The 16,475-nt window shown below is 41.3% G+C and overlaps 1 protein-coding gene across 1 annotated transcript in view; it reads right to left on the reverse strand.

The window, feature by feature from the left end:
• Lars1 (leucyl-tRNA synthetase 1) overlaps nucleotides 1-16,475 on the reverse strand; it is a 52,327-nt gene that overhangs the window by 24,648 nt on the left and 11,204 nt on the right. Inside the window, exons 6-19 of the mRNA XM_050161975.1 lie at nucleotides 15,594-15,755; nucleotides 14,629-14,741; nucleotides 13,536-13,599; nucleotides 13,285-13,352; nucleotides 12,825-13,050; nucleotides 10,414-10,501; nucleotides 10,262-10,338; nucleotides 9,023-9,076; nucleotides 8,001-8,141; nucleotides 5,626-5,703; nucleotides 1,688-1,773; nucleotides 1,537-1,602; nucleotides 1,368-1,450; nucleotides 251-389 (exon numbers count right to left, since the gene is read on the reverse strand). Coding sequence (XP_050017932.1) covers nucleotides 251-389; nucleotides 1,368-1,450; nucleotides 1,537-1,602; nucleotides 1,688-1,773; nucleotides 5,626-5,703; nucleotides 8,001-8,141; nucleotides 9,023-9,076; nucleotides 10,262-10,338; nucleotides 10,414-10,501; nucleotides 12,825-13,050; nucleotides 13,285-13,352; nucleotides 13,536-13,599; nucleotides 14,629-14,741; nucleotides 15,594-15,755 — 1,445 coding nt within the window. The remainder of the gene's footprint in view (nucleotides 1-250; nucleotides 390-1,367; nucleotides 1,451-1,536; nucleotides 1,603-1,687; nucleotides 1,774-5,625; nucleotides 5,704-8,000; nucleotides 8,142-9,022; nucleotides 9,077-10,261; nucleotides 10,339-10,413; nucleotides 10,502-12,824; nucleotides 13,051-13,284; nucleotides 13,353-13,535; nucleotides 13,600-14,628; nucleotides 14,742-15,593; nucleotides 15,756-16,475) is intronic.

Consider the following 16,475-nt stretch of genomic DNA (forward strand, 5'->3'; position numbering starts at 1 on the left):
AAAAAAAAAAAAAAAAAAAAAAAAAAAAAAGTCAGGATCGCACTATGTAGCCCTGGCTGTCCACCATGTATATCAAGCTGGCCTTCAACTCACAGAGTGGCCTACCTCTGCCTCCTGAGTCCTGGGATTAAAAGTAAATGCCTCCTGCTAGCCAAATTCTTGAGAAAAATAAATATGGAAGAATGAATTTCTAAATATGTAAACCAAAATGTCACAACATGTGCCTAGTTCTCCTGAACTATGTACCAACCTGATGCCCAGTGGAGATTCTGCCTGCCCCTGCAGGTCATTCCCCTGCAGCAGGTGTGCGACTGTGTAATACGCCATGTAAATAGTGGAATCGGACAGTGATTCAATCAACCATTGCTCATCCCAAGGCAGACGAGTGCCTGCAAGACAAACAGGGAAAAAATTAATGTTGAATGAAGCTAAGAGATGCCCAATGGAAGAAGCCACATCTTCAAGGCTACAGTCTAGCAAGTTCTGTTGTTGAGTGTGGGTTGCTTCTATTTTGTTTGTGGTGCTAGGAATTGCACATAGGAATCAAGCACTCATCATTGAGCTATATCCCAACCCTAAAAATTCTACTTTAATAATTTCTAAAGATAAAATACTACACAAAACCAAAAATGGTGAACCTCTGGAGTCCTTTAGTAGAAAGGCCATGGGACTAGAGAGAGGGTTCAGTAAGTAAGAACACTTCCTGTCCACACAGAAAAAGCAGAATTTGGTTCCCAGTACCATGTAAGATCCTGACTACCATAGCCCTGACACTACTGGGGAGATGGGAAAATCCTGGGGCTTGCTGGCTGCTAACCCAGCTCCAAAGTGACAGAAGGGGACACCAGACACATTCCACTGGCCTCCACACATGCACAGGCACACACACTCTGCTCATAAATGTGCCTACTCCTTATACATACACCATTCTCACACACAGACACACACACAAGGTAAGTACATAAATAAGAGACAGATCATACTCTAAAGCCATGTGGGTTGAAGAGGACATACCTAGCATTAGGTAGACTACAGGGAACCACATCCTAGTCTTTCTCATCCTCTAACCAAAACCTATCACTTCCAAATTAGCAAACATCAGAAGAAAGGGGGAAGAAAGAGAAAAAGTGCATTTTCTTTTCTTTTTCTTTTTTTTTTAAGACAGGGCTTCTCTGTAGCTTTGAAGCCTGATCTAAAAACTCACTCTGTAGACCAGGCTGGCCTTGACCTCACAGAGATCCACCTGTCTCTGCCCCCACCCCCACCCCAGTGCTGGGATTAATAGCATGTGCCACCACCACCCAGCTGAAATGTGCATTTTCCATCTAACAAAATCATCCAAACAGAAGTACAGAAACTCTGCTGACCTAAACCATACGTTCTTGAGCAAGCATGTTCTTGTAGCCAGTCTAAGGAAGCTTCAAAATTCTTCCTGCTCTCCTCGCAGAACCTAAGAACAAAGGCCGAAGGGTGTCCTTGCTTTCATCATCCTCCACGGGTCTCATCCCCACGCCCTTAAGGTTTTCCCCATCTTACGTTTCCATGTTCTTCAAACACTGAAATGTCTCCTTCTTCCAGCTCTCCTCTCCATAATCCAGGTACCTGGGGGAGAACAAATGGAACTTGTCTCACTGTCAGAAATGACCACAGGGGCTGACAGAATCATCTTGTGGTAAGAGGGACTAACCACTGGTCACACAGGGCCACGACACATTCGTCCGCAGACCTCGACATCACTTGCTTTTCCGGTTCCATGTAGATAAATGCATCTCCCTAAACGAAGGTGAATAAAGACATGGCAGATGTCACGTCCCATCAAGCCTCCCCTCCCCAGGCTTAGAGTCTGCTTCTCTGTGTAGTATCTGCTTCTGGAACACGTCATCAAATGGACCACTGCACAGGCTACTCATCATTTTAGCGCTTTCTAATCTTATGGCTGAATAGGTGGCTGCTTATGATAACCTTCTATCTTTGTTATTAAAAAACAGAAAAATTTAAAAACTAAATACATGATACCACTGTTTTTAAAATAATATAAACATGAAAAAACCTTATTATAAGATTTAGAATAAAAAAAAAATGCAGCTCCAAACAGAAAACTGACCACAATTTATTTATTTTTGGTTGAGGCAAGGTTTCATTTAGCCCAGGCTAGCCTCAAACATGGTATGTAGCAGAGGATGACCTTGAACTTCTGATTCTCCTGCCTCTACCCCCAAGTACTGAGATAGGTATGCATCATCATGTGGACTCAAATGATTTTATGGGGCTGGAGAGATGGCTCAGAGGTTAAGAGCACTGACTGTTCTTCCAGAGGTCCTGAGTTCAAATCCCAGCAACCACATGGTGGCTCACAACCATCTGTAATGAGATCTGGTGCCCTCTTCTGGCCTGCAAGGATACATGGAGGCTGAACACTATGTATATAATAAATAAATAAGTTTTTTTTTTAAAAAAAGATTTTATTTTTTAACTTGATATATTTTTTAACTTGTATGATCTCTTCATACATTTTAGGGCCAAACACTTAAAGCTAGAATTTTTTTCCTTTAGTTGAGATGGTTTGTGTAGCCTTGGCTGTCCTGGAACTTGCTCTGTAGACCAGGCTGGCCTCAAACTCACAGAAATCCACCTGCTTCTGCCTCCAAAGTGCTGAGATTAAAGTGTGCACCACTCCCATCCAGCAAGCTAGGATAACTTTTAAAACTAAAATCCAATATTATCATTCACAAAATGAGTCATGTGCTGTACTTATAATGCAATTCTTCACTCTACATTAAAAAGCTATGCTTTTGGTTTATACACAGTGGATTAGAAATAGATATTTAACTCCATCAAAAAATTTCAATTCCAACTAGCAATGAAGAAGATGGAGGGATGGTCTGACTCTACAAAGATGAGCAAAATGGGAAAGGTAAAGGCTGAGCCTATAATAACTGTTCCAACAGAGATAAAGCTCAGCAGAGGGGTTACAAGTATGTGCAATGTCCTGGGTTCAAGCCCAAGTAAAAGGATCAAACAAAGAAAAGAAAAGTTAGCTGAATCTTAACCATCAGAAGAAAAAGCTGAGGAGAAACCCCATTTGCACTGCTGAGCCTCCAAACGCTCGGGAATGAGTGGGGCAGCCTGATTCTTCAAGTAGGAAACAATGACGCTGGAGAGAGGACAGACTGACGTTTTAAACCGTGGTTAGGAGCCCAGATACCCTAATCCATGCGCTGATTAGTTTTTATTGCCAGCTAGACAAGCTATAGTCACCCAGAAGAGGGAGTCTCACAAGGGGAATTTCCTAGATCAGGCTGGCCTGTAGGTGGTCTGTGGGCATTTGTTTTTAGTTGATGACTGATGTGGGTAGCATCATCCCTACGCAGGTGAGTCTAGTTGTGCAAGAAAGGTAGCTGAGCATGAGCCAGTGAGCAGCCTTCTTCCACAGTTCCTACCTCTGTTCCTGCCCTGACTTCCCTCAGTGATGGAATATTACTTGGAAGTGCAAGTTGAAATAAACCTTTTCCTCCCCAAGCACAGCCACAGAAAGCAAACTAGAACACTCACCATGCAAAAAGCAACTGCGCCCACACAGTATGTCAAAGGCTTGTCCTCTGGGGCAAATCATAGCAAAATCAGCAGATTACTTGAAAGTCAGCACACTAGCTGCTGGTACCATCTCTACCAATCTCCCACTCAACCTCCAGACTGCTCAGTCCAGAACTGCTACCCAGAAAGTCAAAGGTAAATATGGAAAGACATACACCATCTAGATTTATGCTCCCCAGAAAGCTACTAGAGACACAACCTATCAAAATGAGCAGGAAAAACAGGAGACGAGCCATGGAATTACAGCAAGGAGACCAGCTTTGAGAGTGGCAGAAGTAATCTGTAATCGTCAAGAGGCATCAGCTCCACCAGTGACAGTAACCCATCCAGACCACACGGCCAAAGGCACTGGGAGAGCACTCTAAGATGAAACAAGGGACAAGCTGGGAGAAATGCATAGCTGCAAGTTTGGGAATAGGTTGTTAGGTACATGGGCAACTATTAATTCCAGGGAAAAATAAAAACTGCAGAATAAAATCTTCACTATATACCACAGTCAGATTAGCCATGTCTCAAAAGTATAAACAATGACTAATCTAGTATACATTATAAATACATTATGAATACGAAAGATGAAGAAGAGGTATTAAAGAATTTAATTCTTGGGTATCCCATAATAGGAAGTTAGTGGTTGATAGATAAACCTAAGGAAACATCAAAACAAAAACTACAGTCCAGCAGTTATAATCCCAGCTACAGGAGGTGGAAGCGAGAAGACGGTGGCTTCGGTGGTAGTCTGGGCTACACTGGGAGACCCTCTCTCAACAAAACAAAGCAACAAAAATTAATTTAGAAACACCTAGAGATCTATGGAAGCTGGGCATAGTGGCTCATATCTGTAATCACAGCATTTGGGAGGCTGAGGCAGGAGGACTGCCACAAGTTCGAGGCCAGTCTAGACTACAAAGTGAGACCATGTCTCAGAAGAAAAAAAAAAAAAAAAAAACATGAGCGAGACAGAGAAACAGGAGACAGAGGCAGAAACAGAGGTGTGACAGAGGAGATCAGTATTGAAATAAGCACACAGTCGAAGGCTGTCCTCTCCAAAGAGAAATGAAAGAGAATGTGAAAAGACAGAGCAGATGGCTGCTTTCTGTTACTGTGCGTGTGTGCATGTGCGTGTATGTTTGTGTGCGTGTAGAAGCCAGAAAACATTCTTTAGGGGCCATCTTTTTTTATTCCTTTTGAGACAGGGTCTCTCACTGGCCTGGAATTCATTAAGCAGGCAGTAAAGTGAATCCCAGGGATCTGCCTGCTTCCCCCTCCCCAGTAGTGGATATCAGCATGCACCATCACGCAAGTATGTGTTCCGGAGCTAGAACTCAAGTCTTCTCCCAGCCTGTTTCGTTCTGGAGCCAGCACTGTTTCTCAAGTCTTTGCCTCCTGGTTACAGATAGGAATCAATACACTAACCTTTGCATTTTGAATTCCGTAAACATAAAGACCACGGTCTACATATCACGGGTCAGGATGACTGTTAAAATCAAAACTTTAAGAGATAAGTAGCTAAGCAAAGGTCTATCAAAGGAGGAATCTGGAGATGAAAAACAAAATACAGAGGTAAAAAGCAAAGGAGCACAGAAAAAGGATGCAACCACTGTACACAACTCTAAAGTGGCCGCTGTCGAGACATCACCAGAGCTGTCTGGCTGTGCTCTGCACATCAGCTTTGGTTGTGTCTGGGTGTGCTTTCTTCTTGTTGTGGGGGAGAAGGTGAGTCGAAACACTGTCTGCATAGCCCAGGCTAGTCATGGAGTTGAGAGCTCCCTGCCCCTACCTCCTAAATGCTGAGATGACAGTACACAGTACCACACATGGCACAGGCCAGCCTTAGGGCGCAACCTCGTCCCTATAACAGGAGATGCAAATCAGATGAACTGCAAATAGGCCTATTTCCTGCCATAAAGCTATGCGATCTTTTTATATAGTGCTAGGTCCTCCTACAAAACTCACGGCTAATAACACTCTTAGGTCTACTGATCAGTGAACCGTTCTTCCCAAACAGTCCCCAGAGGACAGGCTTCCACCTACAGCGTCAATCATGTTTTTCTGAATAGTCTTCTTTACATTCTGGATCTTCTGTCCTTTAAATCCATCCACCAACATCACCTACAAGGAGGAAAGGGGAACATACAAGACAATTAAATTTTACTTCAGGTTTCCCTAGTTAAAAATACTTTACAGACCAAACTTTTAAAAATACCTTTAGAATAACAGTTATCACATTTATAACCATAACTTTACTTTGATACAGTTAACACAACTGATATCCATAACATACTGGCTCTAAGTGTAACCGGGCCTAGTACTGTTGTCCTTCCGGAGCTGTAGCTAGTGGCAGCTTGGCTAGGAAGACACCCCCCTCCATGCTCAAGCTCCCACACGGAGACAAAGAGTTTATCCCGGGTTCTTAACCTACAGGGGTCACATAGCAGATATGCTGCCTATCAGATATTTACATTATGATTAATAACAGCAGCAAAATTATAGTTATGAAGCAGCGACAAAATAATTTTATAGTTCCAGGTCACCAAAACATGAGAAGCTTTATTAAAGGGTCACAGCATTTGGTAGGGAGTATAACCCACTCAGGTGTCTCCTTCCGACCCTGCCCCTTACCGGGCTGCAAAGAATTAACTCACACTTTGTTCCCCCGGACGAGGTCATAAGCCTCATAAAGCTGACTGGGGTAAAACACTCAGATGTTTTACATGTCTGACTCTGTGCCACTAACAAACAGTTCCCATTTTAGGTGGAAAAACACGCACTGCTTGTGCTCTTCAGGTTATTAACATATTGATGTTTCATTCTATGTAATTAAGTTAGAGCCATGGTCACTGTGCAGGATCAGAGATCATGGAGCAAAGCTGCCAACTCTGAATCCCAACGCTGCCACAAGCTTGAGAAAACAGAAGCCTCTTTGTGCCTTTCCTTATCTGGAAGTGACGACGAGACTGCCCACTTTGCAGCATTATTTTGTGAACTCAGTTAATATTGAATCTGAGCAGGTGACTCAGCAGTTAAAAGCACTTGTTGGTCTTACAGAGGACCTGGGTTCAGTTTCTAGAACCCATATGGTAGCTCACGGGCATCTGTAACTCAGTTTCTGGAGATCTGACCTCCACGAGCACCACATATATATGTAGTGCACATATAGGCATAACAATATACACATAATAAATTAATTAATTAATTAATTAATTAAGTGGACTAATGAATTAATTAATAAAACTATCTTTTCTTTCAAGTTCATATATTAAAGTATTGGCTCTTACTACCATTCAAAATACTGTCATGGTTTGACAAAGAATAGCCACCATAGGCTTGTATATTTGAATGCTTAGTCATCAGGGCATAGCAGTACTTGAGAAGAATTAGTTGGAAGAAGTATGCCACTGATGAGCTTTGATTTTTCAAAAGCCTGAGCCAAGCCCAGTGTCTGTCAGCCATCAGATCAGTACGTAGGTCTCAGCTACCTCTTCAACACCATGTCTCCCTGAACCATGATAATGGACTAAACCTCTGAAACTGTAAGCCAGCCTCAATTAAATCCTTTTCTTATAAGAGTTGCCTTGGTCACAGTATTTCTTCACAGCAAAAGAACAATGATTAAGACAATATACAATTCACTTTTTAAAAAAATTAAACTAATTTTTGTTTATCTAAGAAAGGGAAAATGTAAAAAAACCCGCTCCCAATGTGTGTCCTTAAAAACACTCACTTCAGCCCTACGTGGCTAACCTGACTGGGTTTCTCTTGTCTAGTTTAGTCTTCCCTGAAAACGGTAAGGTACGCTAGCACAGGCAGGACTGAGAGAGGAAGCTCAGAACAGCTTTGTGGTCTTCACTTGGCACTTGATAGGTATCAACAAATGAATTAATAGACAGAATAAAAGGCTTAAGCAAAACATGAACCCATTATAAAAAGCAAAAAAGGCATTCTTTTTTCCAGGTTTAAAGATGTATTTATTTATTTTACGTGCACTGCACGCATGCCTACTGGATCCCCTGCACTGTGGTTACAGATGACTGTGAGCCACCATGTGGGGGTAACCCAAGTTCTCTATAAAAGCAGTGACTGCACTTAACTGCTGAGCCATCTCCCAGTCCTGGAACAGGCATTCTAGATACAGCCAACCTTTAGAGCTGTATTGTATAATAACAGGAACGAATTTTAAAAATCTCAAGAAATTCATTTCTTAGAGATTCCCAGAACACACACAAATGTAATTCTGGAAATGTTTCTAGAAATGACATGATAAAAACTGGAATTCAGAATAAAATTTACTTATCTTTTCCAAATTGGTGTTTTATAAAAACTATGTTTAATTTTTCCTTTTAAGTTAAAATTAAGAAAAACAGCATAACATATAGCCACAAATAAAAACAATAAAAGTTATGACTTACGCCATCATAAAATCCTCTTAAATACAATTTCTCCTTTGCTTCTGCAAGTTTCTCGCGGTCATTCTGGCTCTGAATTTTCAGCTCATCACAAAGGGTCACAGCAGAAAGACTTCCAATCCCTGGGATTTCAAGGATTGGCACCTGCAGAGAACAGCAACACCAGATGAGTATTCACGCTGAAAGGCAGACACAGATCAGCCGTGTGGACCACTGACCTGAAGATGGCAATGTGTGCACTCCCTCACCACAGGAACACACACGCCACCCCTACTCTCACCTGCCACACTGAACAACTAAGGCTGCAAGAAGCAAAGCAATGTCAACTATTTTTATGGATGGCTTCAAGCACCTATCAAAGTTTTGGAGTCTTTTCCCCCAGTGCTGAGAATCACACCCAGGGCATTGAGCATGTCCAAGCTCACTCTCCTACACTCTTCATTAAAGTTATTTTGCTGGTATTATTCTGACTTTTCTTCTGCATGTACAAAAATGAAAACAAGAAACATTAAACAGTTCTGCAAGGTTACAAAATAAATATTCCTAGGTTAAGTAAGGTACATTGTTAATAAGTTAGTATAAAACTGGTGAGAATAGGGGGCTGGAGAGATGGCTCAGAGGTTAAGAGCACTGACTGCTTTTCCAGAGGTCCTGAGTTGAAGTCCCAGCAACCACATAGTGACTCACAACCATCTATGAAATCTGGTACCCTCTTCTGGCAGGCAGGCATACATGCAGACAGAACACTATATACATAATAAGTAAATAAATAAATAAATAATTTTTTTTAAAAAACTGGTGAGAATAATATATAGGTTTTCCCAAGCAGGTGCCAGGTGGAAAGAAAATGCATATTGTTTTCCTTTTCCTGTTATTTACAACAGTAAGTTATCAAATTAAAGTAAGAAAATTCCCTCTCATTTTCAAACTCTACTAATGATCTATTTTTGTTACCAGAAGAACATGTAAGCACCTTTTCCCCTTTGATAAAGGCGTGTGATGTCTGGGAATACACACATACTCACCGGCTCAAACGGCAGGACCATTTCATCTCTGATTCCATACTTTGCTCGTAATGCCTATGGAAAATTCGTAAGCTAACATTAGTGCTCAATTTTGTTACTGATACAATCAGTAAGAAAGCAAACTCATTTTTTTTTCCTGAGGCAAGGCTTTACTGCAGCAGCCTATGCTGGCCTTACACTTGAGGTCTTCCTGCCTCAGCCTCCCTCTTCCCTGGCTTCAAGCTTTTATTCCATTATTTGTTCTTTCCATACAGAACATTTTTAACATTATCTCAATAAGGGACCCGGGACCTATTAAAGTAAACTCAATAGTTTACTTTAATGTGAATAGCCTTCAGGCATGTCTAATATTTTGACACTGTGATAAAACTTGTCACCTGTACATTTCCCAGTGAAGAACTATGCAACCAGCTTACAAACAAAACCTCGTGTTTGAAATAAGTTTATGATTTTTCACTGAGCCTAATCCATAGCTATCCTGTGACACGCGTAATCCACAGTCCACAGGTTGAACATGTTTGTAGGAAATGCATCAAATGCAACAAGGCACACAGACATCGAGACATCACCCCAGTCAAGGGTAATATTCTTGCCTGTAATGAAAATATGGGGCTGAGCGAGGGAGTCGGTGGGTGAGAGGACTTGCTACACAAGCATGAGGAGCAGAGTTCAAATCCCCAGCACCCAAGAGAAGCCAGGCATACTAGAAAGCCCAACACTGCACAAAGTGGAGACAGGAGACTCCTCTGGGACTTAAGGCCACCAACCTAGCTCCCAGTCCCATGAGAGACGGTCACAAGAGTGAGGTGGAGGGTGTAAAGCAGGTCACCAAATGTCCTCTCTGTAATGGTGGCGCTGCACACACTTAAAAACACACACACCACCTTCTCAAATACGTTACAGAATTTTATTCCAAGTTCCAACCACAGAAACACACAAACAGTGAAAAGCAGGTTAGAGATGACAGTTCAGAGACAAACATGTATGCCCTCAGCCTGTGTCACAGCTGTTCAGCAGTGCCCACTAATATGCTAAATTTAAAACAAGGACATGGCTGGGTGGTGGTGGCGCATGCCTTTAAATCCCAGCAGAGGCAGAAGGATCTCTGTGAGTACAAGGCCAGACTGGTCTATAAAGTAAGTTACAGGACAGCCAGGGCTACACAGAGAAACCCTGTCTTGGGGAGAAAAAAAAAAAAAAAAAAAAAGAATAAAACAAGGACATGAAGCAGATACTTGCTTGCTTTTTCTTCAGGTCTCTGAGTGCTGCAAGATCATCCGGCGAATCAGAAGGAACGCTCGTGACCACACCAGTGCCTTAAGAAGAAAGAACGGAATTAACTAATACACCAGAATGTGGTTAGCAAAGCCGTCTACCAGCAAAATCTGTACCTTTATCCTCCTTAATGGTAAGCATAGGGAGAACGTAGACCACCTTATAGCATGTCAGCGGTGCAGAAAGTGCAGCCCCAAGGATCTCCTGCATAAAAGAGGAGCGAAAAAGGGAATAAAGATAACTGCAGTGACAAAAAGTTAAATAAATATTCAAATTTTAAGGTCCAGAGGCTCCTACTGAAAACCATACAGGAATAAACTCTGGAGATCTACACCTGCACAAAATAGTTGCTGTGGTTAATGTCAAGATGTTAGACAGTTGAAAATCACAATCACTTTAAATGTTCTCACATCAAAATTGAGAAGTCTGAAGTACTGTTTGTTAATGACTTTACACAGTCATTCTACCATGGATATACACACTTTAAACATCACGTTGTTCCCATACATGTGCACAACTTCTCCACTAAGTAAAAATAAAATATACAGAAAAAGTAGCTGGGCAATGGTAGCACACGCCTTTAATATCAGCATGCAGAAGGCAGAGGCAGATGGATCTTTGAGTTCAAGACTAGCCTGGTCTACAAGACTGAGTTCCAGAACAGTCAGGGCTACACAGAGAAACCGTGTCTCAAAAAATAAAAGAAAAAAGGAAAAAAAAAAAAAAAACAGAACCACTGCACTAAAGCTTTCCATGACCAAAAAGCTAGGTAATAAAAGTCACATCAAGAAAATAGAAACCTACATATCTGTCTAAAATAACAGTTATAAATAAATTCAAGTTGAAGTGAAAAAGATATTCCTACTGCCTCAAAAAAATTGGAGAATGCAGAAAGATTGTGCCTATTCTCTAGTGTGTCTCTCTCGGTCCCTCTCTCCTTTTGTTCTTTTGTCTGTTTGTTTTTTTAAATGTCTCATATTTCACTCTATAGCCCAGGCTAGCATAGAGCTCACAGTGATCCTCCTGCTTCCGCTTCCTGCATGCTACCCAGCTCTAACCTGTACTTGAATGAGACAACAAAGGGCCTGCAGCTGTACACTTGTTCTGCACCATTCCGTTTTATTCCTTTGTGTGGGTGTGTGTGTTTGTGTGTGTGTGTAAATGCACACATGAGCTACCTTTGTAGAATCTGCAGTCATATGGGTGACAGCTTATACACCACAGCAGTTTTAAAGGCTGAAATCAAAGGCCTATTCTAAATACCACGGTGAGAAGGGCATTAAGAACAGGAAACAGAAGCTGGGAGCTGGTGGCGCACACCTTTAATCCCAGAACTTGGGAAGCAGATCTACATAGTGAGTTCTAGGATGCCAGGGAAAGAGACCCTATCTCAAAAATAAATAAATAAATAAATAAATAAATAAATAAATAAATAAATAAATAAATAAAACATACAAAAACAGGAAACAGTTCTTCAGATGCCTATGGTCTTGTAAACAGCCCTATGAAACTTACTTGATCACACACACACACACAAAACTGAAGTAGAAGGGAGCTAGTTGGGACTGGAAGGGCCTTGTTGAGAATGGGAGGGGGAAGAGAGCGTAAAGAGGGGAGTCAATATGATTGAAATACATTATGTACATGTATAAAATGGCATAATGAAACCTATAATTATATATAGTTAAGATATGCTAATTTAAAAACAGCAACAACCCCGTGGCTGGTGGTCCAGCCTAAAATCCCATCTGTCAGGAGACTGAGGCACAAGAATCACAATTTCAAGGAGATCAGAGGCTTTATAGTAAGTTCAAAGTCAGCCTGGGAAATTTAGTGGAAGCATGTCTCAAAGTACAGCAGCTGGGGCATGGCTCAGTGACTGGGCACCTGCAGCACAGCTCAGTGATGAAGCACCTGCTTAGCATGAGTGCTTCAAATAGGAAACAGGTGGGCAACACAGTGGCTCACAACCATCTACAAAGAGATCTGGTGCCCTCTTCTGGTCTGCAGGCATACATGCATGCAGAACACTACATAATAAATATATCTTTAAAAAAAATAGCAATTATTATGGGTGAAATCAAGTCAGAGGCCCCTTTGGAAGAGTGTGGATTCAGCTTGGCAAAGCCTTCTGAAGAACCCTGACAGTTCTGTGCCTTACAAAATATGGGGCTGGAGAGATGGCTCAGAGGTTAAGAGAATTGGCTGTTCTTCCAGAGGTCCTGAGTTCAATTCCCAGCAACCACATGGTGGCTCACAATCATCTGTAATGAGATCTGCTGCCCTCTTCTGGCCTGCAGACATACATGCAAGCAGAACATTGTATGCATAATAAATAAATGATAAAAATCACCAATTGTTCAAAAATAAATAAATAAATAAATAAATCTTTATTAAAAAAGATAAAAAAAAAAACTACAAATGTCCTGCACATATTACCTCTTGTGTGCTCTAATTACAGTTTTTGGATATTTTTTTCAAGCTCCACTTCCCTCCAATAAAAATTGAGAGTTGCTCCCCAACTTACCTCCCCCATTAACTCCTTCACAACCGGCACCACTCCATTGTGCTTGGTGAAACCTTGGAACGACATATTCCTGGCAGCTCTCTGCGTGCAGATGAATATATCACCATTCGCTGTCTCAAACCCAATGTACTTCATATCAGGCCGAACCCAACAGTTGGTCTGTCCAAACATAGTCTCAGGTCTAAGGGTAGCAGCTACCAAGAAGATAGTTTTCCCTTTCAGACCACTAAAAAGAAAAGGCACATATTTATATTAAAATTGTGGCTTCCCTCATAATCATCCGATTGTTCAGAAATGATCAATCAAGCCAGACTTCATGGCAACTTCGACCTCAGTACCCAGAAGGCTGAGGAGAGAGCACTAGGCTGCAAAACAAAACCCTGTTTCCAAGAAAAGAAGGGGAAAAAAGGAAGAGAAAAAGAAAAAAAGACCATGAAACAGTAATTTTTAGCAAACCTGCCTTAATTTTGATGGGTATGGTTCAAGCACCTTCAGTTTGACTAGGGTGTATTCCTGAGGTCCAACGCCCTGAACAAAGAAACAAGGGGAAAAATATGCATTCACCCTGCTGACCTATGCAGGAATCCACTTCAGATTTATGACATGGATTCTTGCACATAGGAATAATTCATCCTTCCAGTAAAGAGAGTGCCAATGGTGTGGCCACAGTAAAGGGTATTACAGTGGCCACTCGGTGGTCCAGATAATCACCTCTCCAGTTTGTCTGTCATGATCCATGCAAGGCTGTCCATCTTTTGGAGAATAAATGGTGTACCTAAAAAAAAAAAAAAAAAAAAAAGCAATAAGCAGAAAACACTGTTATATTTTCAGGTTACATCATGAAGTGTCAGCCAGTGTCACTAATACCCTACAAGTGTGAATTATGGGAGACACCCTCAGCCAGCCAGTGTCTAAATTATGCATGCTTTGATGAGCAGTTCTGAAATAGAGCTATTGACATCTCCTTCATGAAAGGGAGCACTAAAGAAAACTGTGGATTAGCCTTAGCCTTGTAGTAACGAAACATAAGACCATAAAATAAATTCAGATAGCCGGGCAGTGGTGGTGTACGCCTTTAACCCCAGCACTCGGGAGGTGGAGGTAGGCAGAGTTCTGTGAGTGTGAGGCCAGCCTGGTCTACAGAGTGAGTTCCAGGACAGCCAGGGCTACACAAGAAACCCTGTCTCAAAACAACAAGAACAAAAAAAGATATAAATTCAAATAAATTGTTTTTATTTGATCTACATAATAAAGAAAAAAAATCTTGGCAACTTATAGAAGTATAAGCTAAAACACAAAATAATCTTGCCAGTGGTTTGTTAGGAATACTGAAAAGAATCATTCCCTTTTCTCTGGTTTTAGCTGTCAAAAACACAAAACAGCTCAGAAGTCAAGACACTGAGCAGCAAGAAAGTGGGAGCTCAGTGACCAAACACGTCATGGGGTGCGAGCCCCGAGTCCAACACAAATGAAACAGAAAAATAAAAGACTCAGAGAAATCCTGTCACGAAAAACAAGGAAGGAAGGAAGGAAGGAAGGAAGGAAGGAAGGAAGGAAGGAAGGAAGGAAGGAAGGAAGGAAGGAAGGAAGGAAGGAAGGAAGGAAGGAGAAAGACACAGGCAGGCAAGATTAAAGGAAAGCAAGAGATACAACAGAACAAGAGAGTGATGAAAAAGGAAAAGACAGAGAGATGAGTGGGTGGATGGACAGATAAGAGAGAACAAGATGAGATAGAGATACTGAATTGCAATGCAATGCAAGAATTATGATTTTTAGTTATTACACTGAAATAAAACAAACTCACCGCTTCCCAAATTTAATTTTGTTTCTTTCTCTTAATGTTAAAAACTGCCACCTGACAAAAGAATCATAGTAAGGATTCACATCCGTGGTGATGAAGGAACGCCGCCAGTCTACCTAGAGAAAGAAAAGGAAAAAGATAATTTGTATAACTAGGGATTCCTATGAGTCAACTATTTACCTTTCTACTATTTATTCCAACTTATCATTAGATCAACCATTAAAGACAAAATTTCCAGTTCCACATCTTTTTTTTTTTCTTTCTTTCGAGACAGGGTTTCTCTGTAGCTTTGGAGCCTGTCCTGGAACTAGCTCTTGTAGACCAGACCAGGCTGGCCTCGAACTCACAGAGATCCACCTGCCTCTGCCTCCCGAGTGCTGGGATTAAAGGCGTGCGCCACTACTGCCCAGCCAGTTCCACATCTTAAATTCATATAAATCATTGCAATAATTTGTTTAATTCATAGGTTTTAAAATACACACACTTGCTGAGCAGTAAGAGCACATGCCTTTAATCCCAGTACTCAGAAGGCAAAGGCAAGAGTTCTGTGAGTGTGAGGCCATCCTGATCTACAGAGGGAGTTCCAAGACAGCCAGAACTACATAGAGAAGCTGTTTCAAAAAACAAAACAAAGAAACAAAAAAATACACACACCGTTAGTTAACATATAAGATTTACAATAAATTTAAAAGAAATACTTAAGTAATATAGTCAACATACTTGAGTTTAATTTTGGTGTCTTTGTATTCTTTAAATAAAACCCCTTTCTACCAATTGTTAATAAATATATTCTGATGAGATAAATGTTGAAGGTTTTCTTCCTCGCTGCCAGACTAATAACATCTGGATTTTTGGTGACATTCAGCCAGAATATACTGTTGTAAATTTAAAAGTTGTCCCATATCTTTTTGAATGATACAAACATAAGTGCCATTCACTTGTCTCTAACACTGAGGGCTACGGCATACCTTTAGCCCTATTTTCTTCAGATCTTCAACAGCCAGCGGTGGGAAATACTCAAGCCAATGTTCTGCTTCAGAAAACTTGACTATGTCTTCCTCAGAAAGTCCAAGGGATTTCATAATGTCCCACTGGTACTTAGACGATCCTGCTTTGGCAGCGGCTTTGCTCTGAAAACAAACACAGACTCCAGTAAAGCACAGCCAACAACCATTCAGCATCCCAGGACCACAGTAACTTTAATTCCATAATCCTATTTGGTGATTGTGTTTCTTTGTGAAAGAGGGTTTCACAGTGTAGCTCTAGCTGGCCTGAAACTCGTTATGCAGACAGGATCTCTCATAAGGGATCTGCTGCTCTGCTTCCCGCAACACTGTTGATGGATCAGAACACCACAGCAGTACAGATATCAGGATGTCCACCAGGAAACGGACACCAGAGATAACAGGATGAAGGAACCACTCAACCACCATCATGGCGGTCTTAGCACCACACTCTCATTTCCTTTCTTCTAATAGCACAGATGCCCTTCTTAGCTCAAAATAAAAAATCACTTCATTTTATCTATATGAAAAACCATCAGGTGACCCCAAATTAAAGGAGTTTATTTAATGGTTGAAATTGTGGTCCCCACTTTACCTATAAGAAACTTAATTCCCCATGTAACAGCATTAAAAGGTAGACTCTTAAAGAGATTCTGCCCTCAAGAGTGTAGCATTGCTGCACCACAAAAGACAAATCCGACCTGTCCTCCTGAACATGTTACTTCTCTCTCCCTCCCTGTCTCTCTTTCCTGCTCTGCTACTATTTCTTTTCCCTTCCTTCACAGACAACACAGCAAGAAATGCCTCATCAGGTACTGAACTCTCAACGTAAGCCTTCCCAGCCTC

Source organism: Alexandromys fortis, unplaced genomic scaffold, assembly GCF_014885135.2.
Source record: "Alexandromys fortis isolate MF-2015 unplaced genomic scaffold, M_Fortis_MF-2015_v1.1 scaffold_17, whole genome shotgun sequence".
NCBI classification, from domain to species: domain Eukaryota; kingdom Metazoa; phylum Chordata; class Mammalia; order Rodentia; family Cricetidae; genus Alexandromys; species Alexandromys fortis.